Source organism: Rhipicephalus microplus, chromosome 3, assembly GCF_043290135.1.
Source record: "Rhipicephalus microplus isolate Deutch F79 chromosome 3, USDA_Rmic, whole genome shotgun sequence".
Lineage (NCBI taxonomy): Eukaryota > Metazoa > Arthropoda > Arachnida > Ixodida > Ixodidae > Rhipicephalus > Rhipicephalus microplus.
The window spans coordinates 85,050,352-85,073,926 of NC_134702.1; the positions used below are offsets into that span (position 1 = coordinate 85,050,352).

Below are 23,575 nucleotides of genomic sequence, written 5' to 3' on the forward strand. Positions count from 1 at the left end.
CGACCGCGCTGCGGTCGTGCTGCATTTATTGTTGGTCGTGGCATGACAACAGACCGCAGTGCTTGTGGTCAGGTACTTCTCGATAAGTTAATTTGTGGTCGATTCAAATGCGCTTTTTCTCATTGCAATTTGCATTTCTAAATTAGTAAGTAATCTTTTTTATTTGAGCTTTCATTTCTTTATTTGTAAACCAGAACGGAGGGAATGTGGATAACGGTTTTAGACTGCAAAAATTTAAATGTTTCAAACATGCATTGCTGATTTGTAACTTTAATCGATCGCTCGATCAGTCATTTCACAACCAGGTTTTCTCGTCACACAGGTGTGCCCTGGTGCTGGAACTGGTGCTGCACATGCTTCGTGCCCTGCTGGCAGCTTCACGCACCCACCTCAGCCACCACCAGCTAGAGCATCCCATACTGTCAACACCAGGAGGCGCACAGCTTCCGCCTCCCACCGTGCTCCCTGCGTCTACGGTGGCTGGAGGAACAGCGGCACCGCCAGGACTCGACAAGGGCTGTTCGGAGGCAGAGAAAGACCGTGAGGAGCTGCGGCTGGCCCTGGTGGCCGCCCAGGAGAGTGCCGCCGTCCAGATACTGCTCGAGTGCTGTCTGCCCACAGATGCCGAGAAGGTAGGGCTTTCATGAGAGTCCTTGGGGCAGTAAAAGGGCACAATTCGTAAGCGTAGACTCGCTATAAAGGCTCTCTTTGCAGAATCCCTAGAGGAAATTGTAAACAGTAGTGTGTTGTTGAATGGGCACATGATCACATGGCATAATGTGCACCTGTAAGACCACACATGTGTAAGAACATGGGGGGTCTGCTCCAGATTTTGTTAGGCTATGGATACAGGAATGAAACAGAATAAATAATAGTGTTACAGTCAATCTGAGACACAAACTTTCATTGGTAAGGCTGATTGACAGGTTGACTTACAATGAACCCGACTGTCAGGCAGACTGGCTTCCCTACGTTGGTAAGGTTGATCGTCCAGCCTTTTGTTGGTATGGTTGATCAATGCGTGGTGCTGACTTACATCTCGTACTTTAATAAGCTTGATAATCAGGTAAAGTGTCGGGCTGATAGCATTTCTTACACTGGTAAGGTCAATTGTCAGGTTGAGTGGCATGTTTCACATATATTGTGTATTGTTACAATGTTTTTACACACTATGCACCCAGTGTGGGTATGAGTAGAGCCTACTTTGATATCTTGCTGCTCTTGTGCAGAGTGGCAGCGATGGCTTCCTGATGGACCTTCGGGAAGTGCGCACTCTGGTCTGCACGCACCTGCACCAAATGTTCATCGCTGACCCCAACTTAGTTCGGCTAGTTCATTTCCAGGTTTGTGAACACCAGAAAGCATACTTGGTGTTGCCATCATATTTCTTTTTCCGCTCTTGTATTTTCGTGATAATTACTGTATTTATTAGAATCTAGGCCGAATGCTTTTTTTTCCAAATTTCATTGTATCAAACTCTAGGGTTGGCTTAGATTAGAGGATTTTAAAAAACGCGCCATTTTTCATTAAGAAAAGTGGTGCACAACTAGTGCCACCTAGAAGGTATTATAGCCATTAATAGGCTAGCCAACACCTGGCTAAAGTACCACCTAAGGCCGCCATATTGATCATTGTGGCGAAGGTTGAGGCGAGCCGTTGGTCAATTCTAGTCACACTCCGAGTGATCCGTGTGTGGCGTAGCTCAATGGCGCCGAACAGGCTGTGTCAATATAGTGCTGCTTATAAAAGGAAAGTTGTCTTAGCCGCAAAGTCGTCGTCCAATGTTCAAGCCGGGCAGGACTTGGGAGTCCACGAAAAAATTCTGCGTCGCTAGATTGGCTGCTGCTGCAGCGTGGAACAACATCTTAGGAACTTTTATTGTGCACTATTTTAGTGCGGCATATCCAATGCGCTCGATGGCACCGAGGATTGTGCACTTTTTGAAGACAGCGACAAAGAAGTCTGTGACGAGCGAAGCAGCGATGAGTTGAAATGAGCGCGACATCAGCAAGTGCCGCATCTTTTATGATGCAGATAACTACGTAAAAGCAGCGCAAAAGGAAACGACAATACACACAGGACAGGACTAGTGGCTTTACGTTTCTCGAGTTATTTGCGTCATCATGAACCAACTGCTTTGTTTCATCTTTATATTCAATAAATGTTATCAGATTGAAGGTAAATGTTTTTCGCGGGCTTCAAGCTTTTGGGGGGGTCGGCTTAGAATTGAGATCGGCCTAGACTCAAGTAAATACATTAGTTCATTATGTTCATGTTACAGCGTGAAAAAAATGAGAAAACGTCCTAAGGCACACATAAGACAGGACACTTAAACCAAGGTATATCTAAGCGTGCCCTAGTAAGTTTTCTCATTGTTTCACACTGTAACATGATGAATGAATACCAATTTGCACAGTTTACTGTACTCCTAAATGAAACTTAGTCTTATCTCTTCGTGCATTACACTGTTAGAGCCTTTAGGGTATCAAATGATGGTTGATTTTTTTTTTACATTCTAAAAACCTTATACTATACCATGGGAATTGATTCGAGCAAATATTTTATGATACAGAAAGACGGAACCGCACGTCACAACCCATCAGATTCACAGCACTTTTCGAAGCAAATGTTTATCGCCACAATTCTCAGCCACAGCATAGCAACTCGCAAAAACACGACACTTTACTGTTGGCAACTGCAGCATCCTTATATTTGTACAGGGCAAAGAAGCTTCACCAACATCCTTCCAACCACAAGCATGTTTTTGTTACATTAAAGCTCGAGAATTCGGCTTTGCGAAGTCTTTCTGTGAATGAAACAACAGCACAGCCGTGCGGGGCTATTTTTCAGACGTAAAATATATCTTATATAGTAAGCAATAGCACACACTTGATAAGAAGCTGCTGCTATAGAATGTGACTTGCAGAACAGGTGTGTTGAAGAGCAAGCTCGACGCGCTAATTATTAAGGGTGCTTGCTACCCTTTACATGAATTGTGCTTTGGGAATGGAACATGGAAATTGAGAATGCATTCCGAGAAGCCGTTGAATCTTACACAGAGTTCTCCTAAATGAGCAATTTCTGTCACAATTGCTGCGTGCTGCGTGTGTGCAAGAATTTGCATAACTGTCTTTGTCATGATAATCTGTGTGGAGAATCACCAGCTATACATGGCGCTGTTACCTTGCTGACTCGCTGCATTTTTCTTGTGTTTGCAGGGCTATCCCAGTGAGCTTTTGCCTGTATCAGTGTCACTGATCCCATCGATGCACATCTGCCTGGATTTCATTCCAGAATTGCTGAGCCAGCCCCACTTGGAAAAACAGGTACAGTGCAGACATCTTAAGGCTTTTGTTTGAGTTTGTGTTAGCAGACATGCGTTTCTTAAATGTTATTTCCAGGTTTTTGCCATCGAATTGGCGTCCTACCTTTGCCTGCAGTATTCCATCGCTAAGTCGCTCAGCATTGCTCGCCTGTGCATCAATGTAACGCACACACTGCTTGGAGGTGAGCCTTTTTTTTGTTAATTACCGTCTTTAGTGTTAATGGTAATAGTTCATTGAAGTGTGATCAAGGCCAGACAATTTCACTTGCACAGCAGAAGGTAACATGGTAGCTTTTTATTTTTTTCCCTCTTACTCTTTATACCTGAAAAAACCACATGTTTGCTCAAAGCCTTACAGCATTATTCATCCTAAATTTAAAAAACGTGCGAAAAAAAGATGACAAACATGGATGCTGAAATCCACCCCAAATTGCCCAACTGTTGGTTCCGATTACTACATTGTACTTACTGTCGAGGCAAAGCATGGTAGATCATGCAGCAAATTCGGTTAGCAAGCATTCACTTGTTTAGGCAATACTGGCTAATGCCTAGTATTTCGCGTTGCAAATTCGGTTAGTAAGTGTTGTTATATTAAAGATGCAGCTATGTGATGGCTATCAACCTTGAGTATAACTATTAGTCAATGACTGGACAAGCTCTTATGTGAAGCTACTATAGACCTTGACAAGGGTGAAAGAGAGCAATGCCGTAATGTGCAAGCAAACACCATCTTTTTTTTTTTTATCTCTGTTGTGCAGCTGTAGTGGAGCCCCGATTATACGACTTTCAGGGGATCACACAAAACCGTCATATAATCCGGGTGTCGTATAATCGAAAAACTAACATTATAGGCAGTGGCACTCAACCTTGCCCAAAAAACAGTTACAGACCGCCTGCGTATGCCTACGGCACGACCTTGTGCCCCTGCAAGGATGGTACATTGAATTATTCTTCCCAGTGGGAGATAATAGCAGCATTACAATGTTGGAGGAGATGTGACCAAATTTTTATTCCAAAAAAAAAAAGAAAAAAAATCGAATCTAACATGCATCTTCCTACCGATAAACTGAGTCCGAAAATTGCCTGCGCGTAAAAACGAAACTGAAACCACTTTGGCAACAGCCTCCCGTCAGAAGAGTCAAACACAGTGTCATCGCTATCACGTAATTGTGACGGACTACGAGTTTGCATAGAATGTTTTCGTGTGTCAGTTGATCTGTGCACATTGTAACTTTTTGGCTTCTGAAGCGCAACTAATGATGTCCCGCTGTTATGATGAACATTGACGTCAAGTGAAAGTAATTTTACACCGTGAAAACAGCTGCGTTGCGCCCTTAAGCGTGCACAATCCTGTGACTGCGAGTGCGACAAAGACAGGAGATCAGCTGTATGTCGACCAAGAAAGGTTCCCACGGATCGAAAAAGTTAAAATATCAGCTTTGCGGCCAGCTGAAGCTACTCTGTGTGGATAGAGCCTGATCAGGTAACGACCCCGGATACATACGTGTGCGATCGAAGCATATGTATAAGTGCATGACCTTCCAGAAGAATAAATCTTCCATTATAAGAAGACATCCTGTCTCACTTCATACTTTTCTGATCGTCAACCTAAGGGAACACAAGTTCATATTTTACACTCGTCAATATTTGGTCGATGTTTGATTCGAGTAATTGTGGTTTTTTTCTTTCTGACAGACTCTGAAAGTCATCGTAAAATGTGGGGTTGACGTAAAACTTCGTCGTATAGCCAAGGTTTTTAATACATTGTTTCTATGGGGATTTTGTTGTGACCAAACCGATTGGTTGTAAAATGCAGGTCGTCGCGAAAGCAGGGGACATGTGATCGAAGTTCTACTGTGTATGTATTAAAAATAGTTGTCAGACATTGAACTCTCACATCACGACCAGTATTGTTAACAAGAAAGTGGAAACGGTGCATATGTAATTATAATCTATGGCTTTGAATTGGCTTTGATGCTGTGTACTCTATTTTCGGGCTTACAATCCACACTTACTCTCAGCCCTTAGAAATAAAGAAGTAAAAAAAAGAAAAATCCACTCATAAAACGCTGGCTGGAAACCGCAACGGGAGATCGCCTGAAAACAAACGTGGCACAAGTGTCAATATCTGCACTTTGCTGTCTCCATGAGTCGACTCGCAGCGGACGATATAGTATCTGGTACTGAAGCCCTCTGTCTGTGCCATACTTGACATTGTGACTTTATCACATTGTGGCATTGTGACTCTCTCACCTCATGAATAATTCTTGTCCAATGCACCCCACCAGTGCTTCCCAGCTATCAGCGGCCCCTGCTGTTCCTGCCCGCATTGCCCGCTCTGGTGCGTATGTGCCAGGCCTTCCCTCCTCTAGCAGAGGATGTGGCAGTGCTGCTGCTGCAGCTGGGCCGTGTCTGCCTCTCCCAGGAATGTACCACTGCACCACCTCAGCTTGGTGAGTAGCCTGCAGAGGGCACCATGCTTCCACTTTGGTGGTGGAGCTACAGTGTAAGATATTTATAGGTGAGGACACTCGCGAGACGCAATCAACCAAATGAAGTAACAACGCCGTGCGCTATCGGTCTGCAGACTGCAGTGGATACCTGTTGGGGGGGGACGATGAAACTTCAAGACAAAATGGCGTTGCTGTGGCAACCACCACTTCGCGGGAAATATGAATTTTCTAGTCAGCAAGTGCAGCTACGACGTGTTAGAAACTTAAATTGGAAATGCGTGGTGTATTTGGTGCAGACAAAAAAATCTGAGGTGCAACGAATGCTGGCACTGCCGCCGATTACGTTCATTGCTATAGCTGTGTTACATGAATCATTTTCTGTTTTGAAGTTGTTTCAGCCTGCCATTGGATATTTGCTACCGCTACTGGTCTAGTGGACATGCGCCAGTCATACTTTATCTGGTCGAACACAACTTGCTAGTGAGCATAAAAATGTGTCCACATGAAGTAGGTGTTCGTATATCCTACACTAGAAGGGAGGGGGTGGGGTGGGGGCTACATGTACTATTTCAGAGTGGCAATGCCGCTATGTTATTTGTTGTAGTTTGATGATTAGGGTTTGGACAAAATAGAGAAGGAATTCTCATTTTTAATGCAGACCATTCACTACTCAGAACTCCACTGATTTCTTCTTACGTGTTCATGTTGTGTCCTGTAGAAGAAAAAAGAAATGTAATGCAGGAAGTGCACGCATGAGCAATTTATGTGGCGGCAAAGCAGGTGCTGCAACGTCTGAAAGCACCCACTGAGGCGCAGTTAGAATAAAACTGAGTGTGAAAATGAGCACATTGCATGTTGAAGAAAGGGCCAAAACAACGCAGAGCTCCTGCAGTGTCTTTGATGTGCCAGACACGATCTGTGAAGACTCACTGCAGGATCGTCAGAGCGTACGGGGTATTCTTTATTGTGCCTATAGTTAAGATTATCATTTTGTATGGATGTTCAGATAATTCGTTCCAACCAAAGTAGTATAAGGCCAAAAAGCAGCTCCCAAGAGTGCTCTGGGCTGTACTGCAACAAATCGTAGGAAGTTTCTGTGCAAATTTTCTTCCTATGTGTGTCTTTGCTATGTTAAGTTTCTCCTGTATCTTAATTTGGGAAGTGAATAAGGAATGAGTGTTCGCATGTGACATGTGTGAGCTTGCCTCTAGAAACGTTACTTATGGTAACATGGTATAGCTACCGAGTATCAAGCATTGTTAAAAGGATGATTAAAAATTGAAAACTTCATCAGACAAACTCGTGGCTCAATAAACAGTAAAGTGACACCCATAGAAACCAAATCCTGCGGATGGAGTATGTCCACTATTTGTGCATTTATTACCGTGCATTCCAGAGCTAGCATTCATATACTCAGAATTAATTTGCAACGTCTACAGAATCTGATCCCTCCTGTGCTGTGGAAATGGTGGCAATGTTCAAGAAATTTCTCATACAGCTTGTAGGCATCTTGTGTAAAGTGACAGCCTTTATACCAACGATTGTCTGGTAAAAGAAAGTGCTTACGGAATGCTAAGAAAGATTAATAGCAGCATAAAGTGGTTAATAGAACTGCATTTGTATTGTGTCAGGGTAGTGTTAACTCTTTACATGCTTTCCCCTCACTCGTAGCATTGATGTGCTGTACAATTATTTGCCCATTGACCTGCTTGCTGATGGCAAAATGAGCTGGAGGCAATGGCAATCGAACAAAAAAAATCATTTCGCACTACAGTATCCTGTCTACTTGGGAAGGTGAAAGATTGCCATACAGAACTTACTGATTATTTGAAGGGCTGTGTAGAACCAGCACACTAAGTAAACACAACAAATGCATTCAAAACAGTATTATTTTTAATGAGGAATTTAGAGAACAAACTAGTTGTACGCCTCGATGGAACATTGACTACGGTGCTCGGCAGCTGGCCCAAAAGCCGCTAGTTCGATCCCAGTCCCAGTGATGGCATTTCAATGGAGGCGATATGGTAGAGGCCCATGCACTGTAGGATGTCAGTGCACACTAAAAAACCCAGATTGTCGAAATTTCAGAGCCCTTTACTACGGCATCTCTCAATCATATGGTGGTTCTGAGACGTGAAACCCCAGATATTGTTATAATTAAATAAATATTCCAGACTTGTACTGCGTGTAGTTTTTGCTTGTGTTATTGCAACAGAAAATGAGATTATGATATCGTAGCACTACTTGTGCGTGAAAAAGAGAACCAGTAGGGTGGACTTGTCTTAATCATCCTTGGTGAGAGCACTAGGGATGTAGTACTGCTAATAGATGTGCCGAGTTCAACTACTGGTCTTGAAGGTTGACTGAGTAGGTGTCTGTGCATTTTCATTTAATCTCATTTATTGACTCAAAGGGAAAGGGCCTGAGAACGGGCATTACATAGAGGGAGAACGCAATACATTGTACAATGATTAAAGCAAACCTATCGTATATTGCCGATTATAAAATGATGGGGTTTTTTTTTTTCATAAAATAGCTCTCAAGGTTTGGGGGTCAATCTATAATTGGAGTTGACCTGCGGAATCGTAAAGTCTACTTGGAATCATAAGGTGGACTTTTTTTAGGGGTTCGACGAACGGTCGTCGTCCTCTGATTCACAGCTATTCGACACATCAATAACATCAGCCTCACAGGCAACGGAGTTGCAAAAACTGCTATCTACCAATGCGCAGGCACCGCTTCCAGAGCCGGACATTTTTACGATCTGCCGCGACGATCGCGAAGCTACGGTATAGCTGTGGTGGCTTGAGGAGGAGGTGTCAGCAGCGGCAAGTCGGAAATACAGCATTTTTTCATGTGGCGTCGCCGATGGCATCATGGTTTCAATGGTAGTCTCACTGCATCGGCGCGCGTTTGTCGGGCGAGATCGACATCAGCACCTGCCGTGTATGGGCATGACAGTGCGTTTGGCTCGCGAAGAAACGCAACATGCATTTATCACTCGCTAACATTGTGACATATGTTTATATCTGTCGCGAAAAGCTCGACATGCATCTCTCGCTCACAAAAAAAACGTGTCGTTTAGCGTTCGCAAAATACATGACATGCGTTTCTCGCTTTATTAGACAGCGTACCCTAACAACGCTTGCTGACCAGACAACTCAAAAATTTAGATTTTATGCGAAGCACCATGGGCAATCCCCAAAAAAACTGGCAGCGCCGTGTGGGGTTGGCAACACTTTGTGGCGAACTAAACTACATGGCGAGTCACATGCGCCCCATGCATGTTTCCGTCTTCACACCTTTTTGCGCTCCCCATTTCTGAATTTCGCTTCGCTTGCAAACAGTGGCGTGCGTGATTTGCGTAGCTGCTCAAAGGACGCCAAGATGCCTCTGCCACACCGGCAGCAGTACAGCTTTCAAGCTGCTTTCAAGCAGCAAGCAATCCTCTATGCTGAGTCGGAAAGCAACGTTGAAGCAGGGTGGAAGTTCGATGTACGGAAAATTGATTGAGGGAATGGAGAAAACAAAGGACCAAGATCTCCGTGTGCGCTGCAACACGTTGTTCCTTTCGTAGACTAATGTCTGGACAATACCCTGCCGTTCGAGACTGTGTTCAGAACCAGAGAAGCAAAAGCCTGAGCGTTTGCTATCATGATATTGAAGCAAAAGCACGTACTGTCGCGAAGGATACGTGGATCCCGCTGACCATGTTCAGAGTATCAAAGAAATGGGTCACACACTTTCTGAAACAGAATGGCCTGAGCCTAAGATGGTGCACAACTGCATGCGAAAGGTTGCTTGACGCCTACGAAGAAAAACAGCACACGATTCTTCGCTATGTGAGTGACCTGAAGGCAAAGCATTCACTCCTGCTGTGTCAAATTGGCAACTACTGGTCTCTAACTACTAGTCAAATTGGCAACTACTGGTCCTCTAGCTGCGCATGTCAGACCAGACTACCGTCTGGTCTGACATGCCCAGCTAGAGGACTATGTCCGGAAAAAGGGGAGCGTCGGGTTCACCTGCTGACAGCGGGCCACATACAACCGTTTCACTGTCATGTGCTGTACAGTCAACGAGCATAAGCTACCCCCATTTCTTCTGTTTAAAAGGAAAACTATGCCAAAGAAAGAAAAGTTTCCGCCGGAAGTTATAAGGCGGGTGAACAAAAAGGGTTGTTTTCAACCATGAAACTGTCCTCGAATGATTTCGTCTCGTGTGGTGCAGGCGCCCAGGTGCACTGCTGAAGCCCCGCAGCATCCTCATACTAGACTCCTTCTGTGGCCATATCACAGATCATGTAAAGAAAGTGGTAACGGACTTTGGATGTGAGCTGGTCATCATTCCGGGTGGACTGGCCCCTATTCTCCAGCCACCATACATGACGCTCAATAAGCCGTTCAAAGACCGCATGAGCGCGTTCTACAATAAATGGCTTCAACAAGAAAACTCCAAGACAAAAAAAAAAAAAATCTGAAGGGCGCCTCTTTGAGTGAAGTGGCGCAATGGGTTAATGACGCCTGGTATGGACTGCCAACCGACATGGTCCGCGGGGCGTTTTCCATGTGCGGCATCTCAGTATCACCAGCATCCCTTCCAATGGCAAGCAGCAGCAGTGGCTCACACGATGGCCATGGCCCGCGACTGCTACATCCTTCTCTCAAGCGACGGCGAGTCATAAGCGATGTTTCATGGTCAAACAAATGCTTCTTTGCATCACTCCCTCTTCTGAAAGACTTACTGGTGTGTTATGGCTGCAGCATGGGGCTCTGCTTCGAGTGAACTTTTTTTTTTTTTTGCCTAGAAAGAGTTGCAAGTTGGAGGTTCGAGTTACAACTGGCAATATACGGTAATAAAAAAACTAACAAGCACGGGGAAAAAAAATGGCAGCATTTATCTTTCACTCATGTAAATCACTCTTATTATTTTCCTCATTTCATTTGTAAAATCCGGTGCGTTTCTTGATGCAGGCTTTTCAGCCAACCAGCTGGAGAAGTCTGCAGCCAACGTGGACGAGAAGGAGGCCCTCGAGGGCCGTGTTCCGAGCAACAGCGTCCTCTGCGGTGCAATACAGAAGTCTTTTGCGGACCTATGTGACAATGCGGTGCTCAATCGAACTATTTACTAGGCCTGACAACTGTGGCAAAACAGTCTATTGCCGCTGTACGCGGTGCAGTAACCGGAATCACCAATGTGTGCCTCCTGCTTTGTACAGTCCTAGAGAGTGCATTTTATTCGTCTTGCCAAACTGATTATGCACATCACACGAACAGTTAAGGGACACATGCCTCAGAGCCAAGGCATGTGCCATAATAATAGTTTAAACCAAAGGTGAGGGTGTTTGTTGTCTTATGGTTATAAGGGGCATTAGTATTTATTCATGTGTATTGCATCACTGTCTAAAGACATCACATTCTGCATGCATCTATTGTAAATAGGTTTCCACTTTGTGTAGGCAAGAGTCTATGGACTAAACCTTTTTTTCTTAGTACAGTCACGTTTCCTGATCTAGTAACTTATCCGGTGTAACTTGTTGAGTCTGCTAATTTGTCACGCTTGCCATGTCGCCTAATTTATGCCATTAAAAGTTGAAACAAAAATGAAGTGTTCAATGCATTGGTTTTCTTGCAGCATGTTTTGCAAAGATTTCATTGTGGCCAACTTGTAGCTCGTGTCTTCACGCCTCAACATTTATTCAGAACCTTTGCAATTTGAATAATCTGCCAGCGATTTCGGTTGTGCTGTTATCGAAACCCGTTACTCCCCCGTTTTACTGACTAACCTTACGCCTGTCTTTCATTTTTCTTGGTGTGATCCCTCCTGTTAAAACAGAGTGAGTGTGGTACCATGTATGAATGTTAATTGCAGAGCACTTTAGCAGCCCAAGCTTTCGTATGCCGACATTGTCACTTGTAACACAGGCAAAACTGCACATAGCATAACTATCTGTAGAATATTGAGCACACGCACGCACCAAGTTCTCCGAGCACCCTGATGATGATATTGTTGCGGGGCCGTGATGTTGACAACGGTGGCAGTCAGCATGTCCAAGATGACACTATTTGTTTGGCAAAACTTGTGGACGGAAAACAGGAAGACGGACTACAGCAAGCAATGCACGCTGTTCACAGATATCTGCGAATAGAGCGTCGGTCGTTGATAAACTCATCTGCGGCAAAGCGTGTCCTTTATTATGCAGCGTCCAACATTTGAGCGTTATCACTGGTGGGCGCGTTTGTTCGAAAATAAACTCAGCTGTTGATGCTTGTATGTACTTGTGCAATGGGCCGGTAACACAAAACATAGGAAGAAAGGAGTGTGTGTGTGGCAATATTAAGGGTGGAGCACTTTAGGACCGGGGCTGTTGTATATTGTCGCTTGGCGTAACGCAGTTAAACCCACGTATAAAAATAAAAACAAAAAAGCGAGAAACGGAAGTAGAGAAGAAAGTAAAAAAATAGGAAGGCCAATATGAAGAAAAACAGACACAAAGAACTGGAGAAGAGAAAAAGAAAGAAAACAGTGTGCAAAGAAAGTTGAAAGAAAAAGAGGTGCAAGTGCTTGTACTGGTGTCTATTCGCAGACAGTGTCATCGCTGCCAGCTTTCGCTACATTAGGAAAAAAATTAAGGTCTCGCCTAGATTTGAACTCGGATTGCTGGATTCAGAGTCCAGGGTGCTAATCGTTGCACTATGAGACCGAACTTTCCTATGCTGGGAATTGAACTCGGGCCTTCTGGGTGAGTGCCAGATACCGCAGATTTATTGCAGCCGGTTAGGGCGCCCGACTTGGCTGCGGGAGGTGGCACGTTCGAAACCCACCGCCGGATACCAACCGGTAAAATTGGGTACAAGCGTACGCCCGGCCAGGCGCCCGGCTTTTTCAGGGTGTTGCGCTTGGGGGAAGCTTCGCAAACCCCGCTAAGCCCTTCGGGGCGAAAACCCAGTTTCGAACGCAAACCTAGCCTGCAAAGGTGGTTCTTGACGTGGTCTCCACATGGATGACCTTCGGGTGGGTTAAAACCAAGAGTTCACCAGGTCGGATCCGTGCGACATGACAAACACAGAAAGAGTTGTTTCTCGCGAAAGTTTACAAAGCGTTCCTACCACAGAACCAGTGAACTAGTTCTGTGGTAGGATGGCACTAGACCATGCTGTTTTTTTTTCTTTTCTCTTTATTATCTCGTTGCGATACAGAATCAAGAGAATTATAAAACAAACATTAACCATGCGTAGGCCAATGGTTTACAATAAAAGGGTTGATAGATTATCAAGTTGCCCAAGAATTTATACCACACTGGTTTATCCATCATGTGTTTAACGCTTTCACAAATATAAACAATGTTCTCATTGAAGTACACTCTTTGTGACAATATACAGATGTCTTCATGCCATTAGAGTCTTCCAAATGCTGTGTAGCATCATCACCATGAACATATATGGCACACCATCGTTTCTGTTCACTGGCGGAAAGCATATCCCGTATGGCGTTACTGGTATCTCTTTTTTCAAGGTATGTTTTAGCATGTCCCACGAAAATAGCAAATCAGAACAATCCAGGAATATATGTTCATTTGTCTCAGGCTTTCTGCATCTGAGAGAATTGATTCATTATGGCACAGATATTCTTTTGTCTTTTAGCCAAGGCTTCACAGGCAAAGTTGCACTGTGTAGCTGAAAGAGAAACGGTTTACACGACGCACGTATTGGCGCTCTCTTCACCCATTTTAACACATTTGCATCATGATTTTTACCATTTATGGATCGGTATAGTGACAATGGGTAAAGTGACATCTATAACGTCTTTATACTCTTTTTTTTTGTAACACTGTCGAGATACTCCAATGAGAAATTTCCATGCATAAACGGAAAAGACCACAACACTTCAAGTGGGAATTGGTTATACCTGATTCTTTTCTATATTGTGATGAAACAATAAATTCTGGGAAAGCATCACTTAGTCTTAGTTGAACGACTGGGTGCAAGAAGTTGCTTCTTTGATCCCACAAGAACGATAATCGAGACACTACCTGTTTCAAAAATAGGTGCGCTAAACTGAGGCCACTTGCCTTCAGTGGTAGAAATAAATTAGTGCGGCTCATTCGCTCCCAAGTTGAGCCAAATATATACATTGCAAAAACTCAGTGTAATTTCTCTATACTCATTCTAGATGTACTTAAAAACTGCAGTACCTACCATATCTGCGCTACAAGAAAAATTTTGCACACTGTCGCTTGTGCGAATATAGACAAGTTGTGGCCTCTGAATTTGTCTGCCTTCTCTCCGGTCTCATCGATTTCCTGTTGCCAATTTTCTTTTGGCTTATTGTAATGTTTTAATGGCGACTAAGCCAATGTATTTCATTGGTGTCATGGCCCATGCTACATTTTCGAAATGTATTGGAGAATGGCAGCTTCCGTGCCATAACCCAGCGATTCGCTCCAGTTTACAGCACTAAGAGTCACGCTACAAAACATTGCAGTCACTTCTAGCTCATTGCCTACGCTTCGCTTATCTTCACAAAATATTGCGATGTCATCTGCATAGGCAAGTAATTTTATTTCGCTTGTGTCTACCTTAAATCCTTTTATATCATTATCATGCATAACACCGAGCAAAGCGGTTCTAGAAGTAATGCAAAAAGTTGAGAGGAAAGAGCACATCCTTGTTTTAGACCCGACCTAATGTTATGCATTGAGTTAATATTTTATAAACTACAATTTGCATTGATGCTTTATGGTAGCACATCTACTCCTTCCAATAGGATAGAACCTACACTGGTGTGTTCCATGACCCGGAGAAGAATTTCATGCGATAGCTTATCAAAAGCCTTCTCCAAGTCTAGTTGTATCATCGCAACTTTTTTCGAGAAAGCATCACAGTACTCGAGGATCGTCCTTGCTACGTGAATATTTGTAGTTATGGACCTCCCCTTTACCCCGCTTGTTAGGTGAGGACCTACCAGTTGCTGTACTACATTTTGGAGCCTGCTTGCCGGTACTTTCGCATATACTTTATTTATACTCTGTGTAAACTGATAACAGTTTTTCAGGATCGCTCGATTTTGCTATCAACACTGTAAAGCTTCGGTGAAAAGATGGAGGTAGTACTGGCTTATCATATGCCTCCGTTATTACATAATGTAATATCCTGGCTAACTCTTCCTTGAATCTGTTATAGAAGCTTGCACCGAAACCATCTGGTCCTGGTGATTTACCAATGCTCAAGTTATTGATGTTTTTTTCTATTTCTGCGACTGTTATGGGGGCCTCTATGCTTTCTCTCATCATCGAACTTGAGCATTTTCCGAAGAAATACATCGAAACCTTCTGAAAAAGACGTTTTCTGCCCCAGCATTCCGTCATAATACTTTTCAAAAGCACCAGGATCAAATTATCTTTTTTCCAGCTTACATCATTCTGAAACATTATGGGATTTATCTCATTTCTTGCAGCATAGCCATTGTCGTCAGGTATTGACCGCTTCAATGGATCTTCACCGAACCAAAGTTTTTTGGCGCGTGCACGTATACTGGTGCCTTTATACTTTTCAACATTTAATCGTTTCATTTCAGCTGTATTTTTTTTGTACCTCTCAGGATTACTTTTTGTTTGCCGAGTAAAGAAATCTAGCTTAGCTTGCAGCTCCCTTTCTTTTCTTTTTTTGCCTGTTTAAGTAAACAGGATCTTTCAATGGTGTCATTCTGAGTTAATAAAAATATTTCCATGCTTCTCAACAACTTGTTTTGTGCCTTTTGTTATACACCCTAATAGCATTTTTAACTTTCCTTACAAATACTTCATCCTGTAGGAGTTTATCAACAAATCTCCACAGTGACCAATTAAAAATTCAGGGTTACTTTGGACCTATCAAAACCATGATCTACTCCAAGAGCAGGTCGGGATCAAAACACGGACTGCATTGTAGTCAGTAAATGAAACGGTATTTGTTTCGTCATAGTCACTATGGAGGCAAAATAATGAGTATTATTCCCGGTGTCTACATTACAAAAAACCAAAAAAGTAAGGTCTCACTGAGATTTGAACTCAGATTGCTGGATTCAAAGTCCAGAGTGCTAACCATTATACCATGAGACCACACTTTCCGACGCCGGCAATCGTACCAGGGTTTTCTGGGTGAAAGCCAGATATCCTAGCCACTAGACCACGCCGTCTTTTTTTTCTTTATTCAGCATTAAGTACATCTTATACACACATTAATACAAACACTCTCGCTCTCGCAAAAAGTACAAACAAGCATTTAAAAACGCCAAACACACTTTGCTTGGTGTAATATGATTGAAAGCATTTAAGCGCCACCAGTTCATTCAATACAGGTAGCCACTCTGGTTGCTCATCTCCTGCATTAATATCTCTTATATAGGCTATGCTTTCAGTGAAGTATTCCCTGGCAGAGCGAGCATTAACATCAAGATGACGATACGCCATGCATGCTCTCCCGATAGCGAGCATACTTAACAACATGAACATATCATACGGTATGCCAATGTCACTATAAACAGGTAGAAAACGGTTTCCATAAGGCATTAGAGGTAGTTCTTTTTTTAAAGTTCGTTGCAGAATGTCCCGAAGAAAAGTAGCGTCCAAACGATCTAAAAAAAGGTGATCAAAGCTCTCTGGCTTGTGACATAAAAGACAATCAACCAACCATGGAACAAATAAACCTTTTTCCTGTAGCCAAGGTTTTGCAGTACTTATCTGCTACGCTAACTGCTTGACTAATGCTTTCCCTGTCCTTGCAAAAAACAGCGATATCATCTGCATATGATAATCCTTTGACCTCAGTCGTCATCAACTGAAAGCCAGGTATTCTGTCATTGCTACCTATGTTCAAACAAAAGGGCTCCAAATACAAGGCAAATAACAATGGGGAAATGGGACATCTCTAACGAGCACTCCTAGCAATAAGAAAGTTTTACGTGACTTCCTTGTTGATAACAAGGCTAGCAAAGCAGTTCCTATACGACATTTTTACGCCATCTAATATAACACAACATTTACATGTTCCAATATTGAAAATAGTAAGTACTGCATGCACAACACGGTCAAAAGCCTTTTCCAGATCTAGTTGCAACATCGCTACTTGGCTGTCCCATACATCGCAGCACTCGAGAATGCTCCTCGCGATGTGGATGTTGGTGCCAATTGTTCGACCCTTAGATCCACAGGTTTGGTGTGGTCCTACTAATACCTTAATCACACTTTGTAATCTCTTGGCAAGAACCTTCATAGAAACCTTATAGTCTGTGTTAGTGAGGCTTATAGGGCAATAAGCGCTCACCAACAAGAGCTTTACCAGGTCATCGCTCTTCGGGATAAGTACAATATGTGACCCTCGAGAGGACGGCGGCATTTCCTTTTCTTCATAGGCCTCTGCGACGAAGTGAAAAAGTGCCCCCGACAGCTCATCTTTGAATGTTTTTTGAAAGGCTGCACCTAGTCCATCTGGGCCGGGCGTATTATCTTCAGAAAAGTCGTCAATGGCCTTTTCTATTTCACCAACTGAAATTGGCTGCTCCAGGTGTTCGGTGGTCTCCTTATCTAGTGTAGGCATTATTGACAAGAACTCGCCGTCCAAGGATTTTTCTCTTTTACCTCTGCTAACCAGCAATCCATGGTAATAATATAGAAACGCTTGTTTTATGAATTGTTTGTTCATGGTGGTCACCTCCCCATATTTTATGCCTTTTATTTCATCACGGGACGCGTAGCGCTTTTCTTCGCACAGTGAGCGTTTCGTCGGTGTTTCGGCCATCCAAAAGTGCTCTGCGCGTGCGCGTTCCTCTGTATTTTTCTACGTCCGCTTTTTTGAGACTGTTTTAATTACTTCTCTTATCTCTTTATGCCACCCACTCGCAGCTGGTGTGGCAAGTCTTCGATGGTCATGCATTTTTCAGCTGCAGGTGTATCATGATCGAGGATCCTTTGTCAGCAATTCCATGGACGCGCCATTGTTCTTTCATTACATAGGTCACTTTTCCATAATTTACTAGCGCGGTGCGCACGTCTTCGTCCGGTACATTATGTAGTAGCCAATAAAGCTTTAGGCACACGAACTGTTTGTTCGGGTCAATGACGAGGCAACGCTTGCCCTTCATCTTTACGTCGCCAAGCGCTAACATGTTCTTCGAGACTTGTACTGTACTGAAAGTCAAAGCCCAGAAGTGATTCATTTCGAATGCGCCTAAGGCAACTACCTCAGGCAGCATACCCAGGTGCACCAAAAATCACGTACATCTTCAGAGTGATAAAGTCTTGCCTTGATATCTCCGTGTAGAAAAATTCTGAACTCATGCACCTGTAGGCAATTGCGGCAGCACGACTTCACAATCCTGTTTTTCATCGGCAAACATCCTGTTTCCACGGCCCATCTGGGCCGCTGTAACAGCCCCGACGGAACACATGATGCACACGTCCGTACACTGCATGCGGTGGCCAGAAGTGGAATCCACTACTACACTAGACCGCGCTGAAGATGGCTACAAGGGAATGAGGGCTGGTACTGGTGTCTATTCGCGGACAGTGTCGTCGTTGCCAGCTTATGCTGCATTAGAAAAAATAAAAAGCAAGGTCTCGTCGAGATTTGAACTCGGATCACTGGATTCAGAGTCCAGAGTGCTAAACGTTACACCATGAGACCGCACTTTCCGACGCCGGCAAATCGAACCCGGGCCTTCAGGGTGAACGCCAGATATTCTAGCCACTAGACCACGCCGGAGATGGTGACAAGAGAACAAGCGCTCGTACCGGTGTCTGTTCGTGGACAATTTCGTCGTTGCCAGCTTTTGCTGCATTAGCAAAAATAAAAAGCAAGGTCTCACCGAGATTGGAACTTGGATCGCCGGAATCAAAGTCCAGAGTGCTAACCATTACACAATGAGACAGCACTTTCCGACGCCAGCAATCAAACCCGGGCCTTCTTGGTGGAAGCCAGAAATCCTAGCCACTAGACCACGCCGGAGATGGCTTAAGGCAGCAAAATTGGTACCGCGGTCTATTCGCGGAAAGTTTCGTCGTTGCCAGCTTTTGCTGCATTAGCAAAAGTAAAAAGCAAGGTCTCACCGAGATCTGAACTCGGATCGCTGGATTCAAAGTCCAGAGCGCTAACCATTACACCATGAGACCACACTTTCCGACGCCGGGAACCGAACCCGGGCCTTCTTAGTGAAAGCCAGACATCCTAGCCACTTGACCACGCCGGAGATGGCGACAAGAGATCGAGCGCTGGTACCGGTGTCTATTCGCGGAGAGTCTCGTAATTGCCAACTTTTGCTGCATTAGCAAAAATAAAAAACAAGGTCTCACCGAGATTTGAACTCGTATTACTGATTTCAGAGTCCAGAGTGCTAACCGTTACACAATGAAACCGCACTTTACGACGCCGGGAATTGAACCCGGGCCTTCTGGGTGAAAGCCAGATATCCTAGCCACTAGACCACGGCGGAGACGGCTCAAGGGAGCGAGCATCGGTACCGCGGTCTATTCGTGGACAGCGTCGTCGTTGCCAGCATTTGCTGCATTAGGAAAAATAAAAAGCAAGGTCTCTGAGATTTGAACTCGTAATGCTGGATTCAGAGTCCAGAGTGCTAACCATTACACCATTAGACCACAATTTCCGACCCCAGGGATAGAACCCGGGCCTTCTTAGTGAAAGCCAGATATCCTAGCCAATAGATCACGCCGGAGATGGCGCAAGGGAGCAAGCATCGGTACCGTGGTCTATTTGTGGACAGTTTCGTTGTTGCCAGCTTTTGCTGCATTAGCAAAAATAAAAAGCAGGGTCTCACCGAGATTTGAATTCAGATCGGTGGATGCAGAGCGCTAACCATTACACCAATAGACCACACTTTCCCACTCCGGAAATCGAACCCTGGCCTTCTGGGTGAAAGCCAGATATCCTAGCCACTAGATCACGGCGGAGACGGCTCAAGGGAGCGAGCATCGGTACCGCGGTCTATTCGTGGACAGCGTCGTCGTTGGCAGCTTTCCCGGCATTATAAATAAAAAAGCAAGGTCTCACCGAGATTTGAACTCGGATCGCTGGATTCAGAGTCCAGAGTGCTAGCCGATAGACCATCAGACCGCACTTTCCGACGCCGTGAATAGAACCGGGCCTTCTTGGTGAAAGCCAGATATCCTAGGCACTAGACCACGCCAGAGACGGCTCAAGGGAGCAAGCATCGGTACCGTGGTCTATTCGTGGACAGCGTCATCGTTGCCAGCATTTGCTGCAATAGGAAAAATAAAAAGCAATGTCTCTGAGATTTGAACCCGGATAGCTGGATTTAGAGTCCAAAGTGCTAACCGTTAATCCATGAGACCGCACTTTCCGACGCCGAGAATCGAACCCGGGCTTCCTGGGTGACAGCAAGATATCCTAGCCACTAGACCATGCCGGAGATGGCGACAAGAGAACGAGCGCTGGTACCGGTGTCTATTCGCGGACAGCGTCGTCGTTGCCAGCTTTTGCTGCATTAGGAAAAATAAAAGCAAGGTATCACAGAGATTTGAACTCGTATTGCTGGATTCAGAGTCCAGAGTGCTAACCGTTACACCATGAAACCGCACTTTCCGATGCCGGGAATCGAACCCGGGCCTTTTGGGTGAAAGCCAGAAATCCTAGCCAATAGACAACGCCGGAAATAACGCCAAGGAAATGTACGCTGGTACCGGTGTCTATTCGCGGAATGTTTCGTCGTTGGCAGCTTTCCCTGCATTAATAAATAAAAAAAGCAAGGTCTCACCGAGATTTGAACTCGGATCGCTGGATTCAGAGTCCAGAGTGCTAGGCGTTACACCATGACACCGCACTTTCCAACGCCGGGAATCAAACCCGGGACTTCTTGGTGAAAGCCAGAACTCCTAGCCACTAGACCACGCCAAAGATGGCGCCAAGGGAATGAGCGCTAGTACCGGTGTCTATTCGCGGACAGTTTCGCCGTTGCCAGCTTTTGTTGCATTAGCAAAAATAAAAAGCAAGGTCTTACCGAGAGTTGAACTCGGTTCGCTGGATTCAAAGTCCAGAGTGCTAACCATTACAATATGAGACCGCACTTTCCGACGCCGGGAATCAAACCCGGGCCTTCTTGGTGAAAGCCAGACATCCTGGCCACTAGACCACGCCAGAGATTGCGCGAAGGGAGCAAGCATCGGTGAAGCGGTGTATTCGTGGACAGTTTCGTCGTTGCCAGCTTTTGCTGCATTAGAAAAAATAAAAAGGAAGGTCTCACCGAGATTTGAACTCGGATCGCTGGATTCAGAGTCCAGAGTGCTAACCATTACACCATGAGACCGCACTTTCCGACGCCGGGAATCGAACCCGGGCCTTCTTTGTGAAAGCCAGATATCCTAGTCAATAGACCACGCTGGAGATGGCTCAAGGGAGCGAGCATCGGTACCGCGGTCTATTCGTGGACAGTTTCGTTGTTGCCAGCTTTTGCTGCCCTAGGAAAAATAAAAAGCAAGGCCTCACCGAGATTTGAACTCAGATTGCTGGATTCAGAGTGCAGAGTGCTAACCATTGCACTATTAGACCACACTTTCCGACGCCGGGAATTGAACCCGGGCCTTCTGGGTGAAATCCAGTTATACTAGCCACTAGACCACGCCGGAAATCACGCCAAGAATTGAGCGCAGGTACCGGTGTCTATTCATGGACAGTTTCGTCGTTGGCAGATTTTCCTGCCTTAAGAAAATAAAAAAGCAAGGTCTTACCGAGATTTGAACTCGGATCGCTGGATTCAGAGTCCAGAGTGCTAAACGTTACACCATGAGACTGCACTTACTGACGCCGGGAATCGAATCCGGGCCTTCTGGGTGAAAGCCAGATATTCTAGCCACTAGACAACGTCGGAGATGGCAACAAGAGAACGAGCGCTGCTACCGGTGTCTATTCGCGGACAGTTTCGTCATTGCCAGCTTTTGCTGCATTAGCAAAAATAAAAAGCAAGGTCTCACGGAGATTTGAACTCGGATCGAATGATTCAGAGTCCAGAGTGCTAAACTTTACACCATGAGACCGCACTTTCTGATGCCCGGAATCGAACCCGGGCCTTATGAATGAAAGCCACACATCCCAGCCACTAGACCACGCCGGAGATGGCTTAAGGCAGCAAAATTGGTACCGCGGTCTATTCGTGGAAAGTTTCGTCGTTGCCAGCTTTTGCTGCATTAGCAAAAATAAAAAGCAAGGTCTCACCGAGATTTAAATTCGGATCGCTGGATTCAAAGTCCAGAGCGCTAACCATTACACAATGAGACCACACTTTCCGACGCCGGGAATCGAACCCGGGCCTTCTTAGTGAAAGCCAGATATCCTAGCCACTTGACCACGTCGGAGATGGCGACAAGAGAACGAGCGCTGGTACCGGTGTCTATTCGCGGAGAGTCTCGTAATTGCAAACTTTTGCTGCATTACCAAAAATAAAAAACAAGGTCTCACCGAAATTTGAACTCGTATTGCTGGATTCAGAGTCCAGAGTGCTAACCGTTACACAATGAAACCGCACTTTACAACGCCGGGAATTGATCCCGGGCCTTCTGGGTGAAAGCCAGATATCCTAGCCACTAGACCACGGCAGAGACGGCTCAAGGGAGCGAGCATCGGTACCGCGGTCTATTCGTGCACAGCGTCGTCGTTGCCAGCATTTGCTGCATTAGGAAAAATAAAAAGCAAGGTCTCTGAGATTTGAACTCGTATTGCTGGATTCAGAGTCCAGAGTGGTAACCATTACACCATTAGACCACACTTTCCGACCCCGGGAATCGAACCCGGGCCTTCTTAGTGAAAGCCAGATATCCTAGCCACTAGATCACGCCGGAGATGGCGCAAGGGAGCACGCATCGGTACCGTGGTCTATTTGTAAACAGTTTCGTCATTGCCAGCTTTTGCTGCATTAGAAAAAAAAAAAGGAAGGTCTCACCGAGATTTGAACTCGGAGCGCTGGATTCAGAGTCCAGAGTGCTAACCATTACACCATGAGACCGCACTTTCTGACGCCGGGAATCGAACCCGGGCCTTCTTAGTGAAAGTCAGATATCCTAGCCAATAGACCACGCTGGAGATGGCTGAAGGGAGCGAGCATCGGTACCGCGGTCTATTCGTGGACAGTTTCGTTGTTGCCAGCTTTTGCTGCCCTAGGAAAAATAAAAAGCAAGGCCTCACCGAGATTTGAACTCAGATTGCTGGATTCAGAGTGCAGAGTGCTAACCATTGCACCATTAGACCACACTTTCCGACGCCGGGAATTGAACCCGGGCCTTCTGGTTGAAATCCAGTTATACTAGCCTCTAGACCATGCCGGAAATCACGCCAAGAAATGAGCGCAGGTACCGGTGTCTATTCATGGACAGTTTCGTCGTTGGCAGATTTTCCAGCCTTAAGAAAATAAAAAAGCAAGGTCTTACCGAGATTTGAACTCGGATCGCTGGATTCAGAGTCGAGAGTGCTAAACGTTACACCATGAGACTGCACTTACTGACGCCGGGAATCGAATCCGGGCCTTCTGGGTGAAAGCCAGATATTCTAGCCACTAGACAACGTCGGAGATGGATGGATGGATGGATGGATGGATGTGGCTGTACACTTTAGATCGGGCGGTGGCTAACGCCACCTAGCCGTGATACTTAGTGAACTGACCATTACATTTATCTTTTTTTTCTCTTTAAATAATGAAGTTGAGGATTCGTACTTCGCAGTGAAGGGTTTAATTTTCACTCGTGCCTTGACTTTAGCCACCAATCAGATAACCTCCTTCTAGTTAAGTCTACCCGCTT

At 45.0% G+C, this 23,575-nt stretch overlaps 1 protein-coding gene, 1 long non-coding RNA gene and 8 other non-coding genes across 12 annotated transcripts in view; 1 reads left to right on the top strand and 9 right to left on the bottom strand.

Moving 5' to 3' along the window:
* The window catches only part of IntS2 (integrator complex subunit 2), a 44,740-nt gene extending 33,355 nt beyond the window's left edge, over positions 1-11,385 (top strand). For both annotated transcript variants that reach the window (XM_037423925.2, XM_075889914.1), the window contains exons 16-21: positions 323-632; positions 1,230-1,343; positions 3,219-3,326; positions 3,402-3,507; positions 5,614-5,778; positions 10,752-11,385. In XM_037423925.2, coding sequence (XP_037279822.2) covers positions 323-632; positions 1,230-1,343; positions 3,219-3,326; positions 3,402-3,507; positions 5,614-5,778; positions 10,752-10,909 — 961 coding nt within the window. In that variant the 3' untranslated portion in view covers positions 10,910-11,385. The remainder of the gene's footprint in view (positions 1-322; positions 633-1,229; positions 1,344-3,218; positions 3,327-3,401; positions 3,508-5,613; positions 5,779-10,751) is intronic.
* Positions 516-23,320, bottom strand: LOC142803808 (uncharacterized). Of its 2 annotated transcripts, none has more exons than XR_012894306.1 (3): positions 23,207-23,320; positions 5,579-5,824; positions 516-652 (listed from the first exon to the last, which is right to left on the bottom strand). It is a non-coding gene; the product is annotated as an uncharacterized LOC142803808 (long non-coding RNA). The 2 variants fall into 2 exon arrangements; XR_012894307.1 differs by having other exon boundaries at positions 21,515-23,320.
* On the bottom strand, positions 15,806-15,877 carry TRNAQ-UUG (transfer RNA glutamine (anticodon UUG)). The gene has a single exon. It is a non-coding gene; the product is annotated as a tRNA-Gln (tRNA).
* Positions 18,854-18,925, bottom strand: TRNAQ-UUG (transfer RNA glutamine (anticodon UUG)). The gene has a single exon. It is a non-coding gene; the product is annotated as a tRNA-Gln (tRNA).
* On the bottom strand, positions 19,174-19,245 carry TRNAE-UUC (transfer RNA glutamic acid (anticodon UUC)). The gene has a single exon. It is a non-coding gene; the product is annotated as a tRNA-Glu (tRNA).
* On the bottom strand, positions 20,856-20,927 carry TRNAE-UUC (transfer RNA glutamic acid (anticodon UUC)). Its single transcript has one exon. It is a non-coding gene; the product is annotated as a tRNA-Glu (tRNA).
* TRNAQ-CUG (transfer RNA glutamine (anticodon CUG)) lies at positions 21,022-21,093 on the bottom strand. Its single transcript has one exon. It is a non-coding gene; the product is annotated as a tRNA-Gln (tRNA).
* TRNAE-UUC (transfer RNA glutamic acid (anticodon UUC)) lies at positions 22,067-22,138 on the bottom strand. The gene has a single exon. It is a non-coding gene; the product is annotated as a tRNA-Glu (tRNA).
* Positions 22,550-22,621, bottom strand: TRNAE-UUC (transfer RNA glutamic acid (anticodon UUC)). The gene has a single exon. It is a non-coding gene; the product is annotated as a tRNA-Glu (tRNA).
* On the bottom strand, positions 22,714-22,785 carry TRNAQ-CUG (transfer RNA glutamine (anticodon CUG)). The gene has a single exon. It is a non-coding gene; the product is annotated as a tRNA-Gln (tRNA).
* Positions 23,321-23,575: the final 255 nt, after the last annotated feature.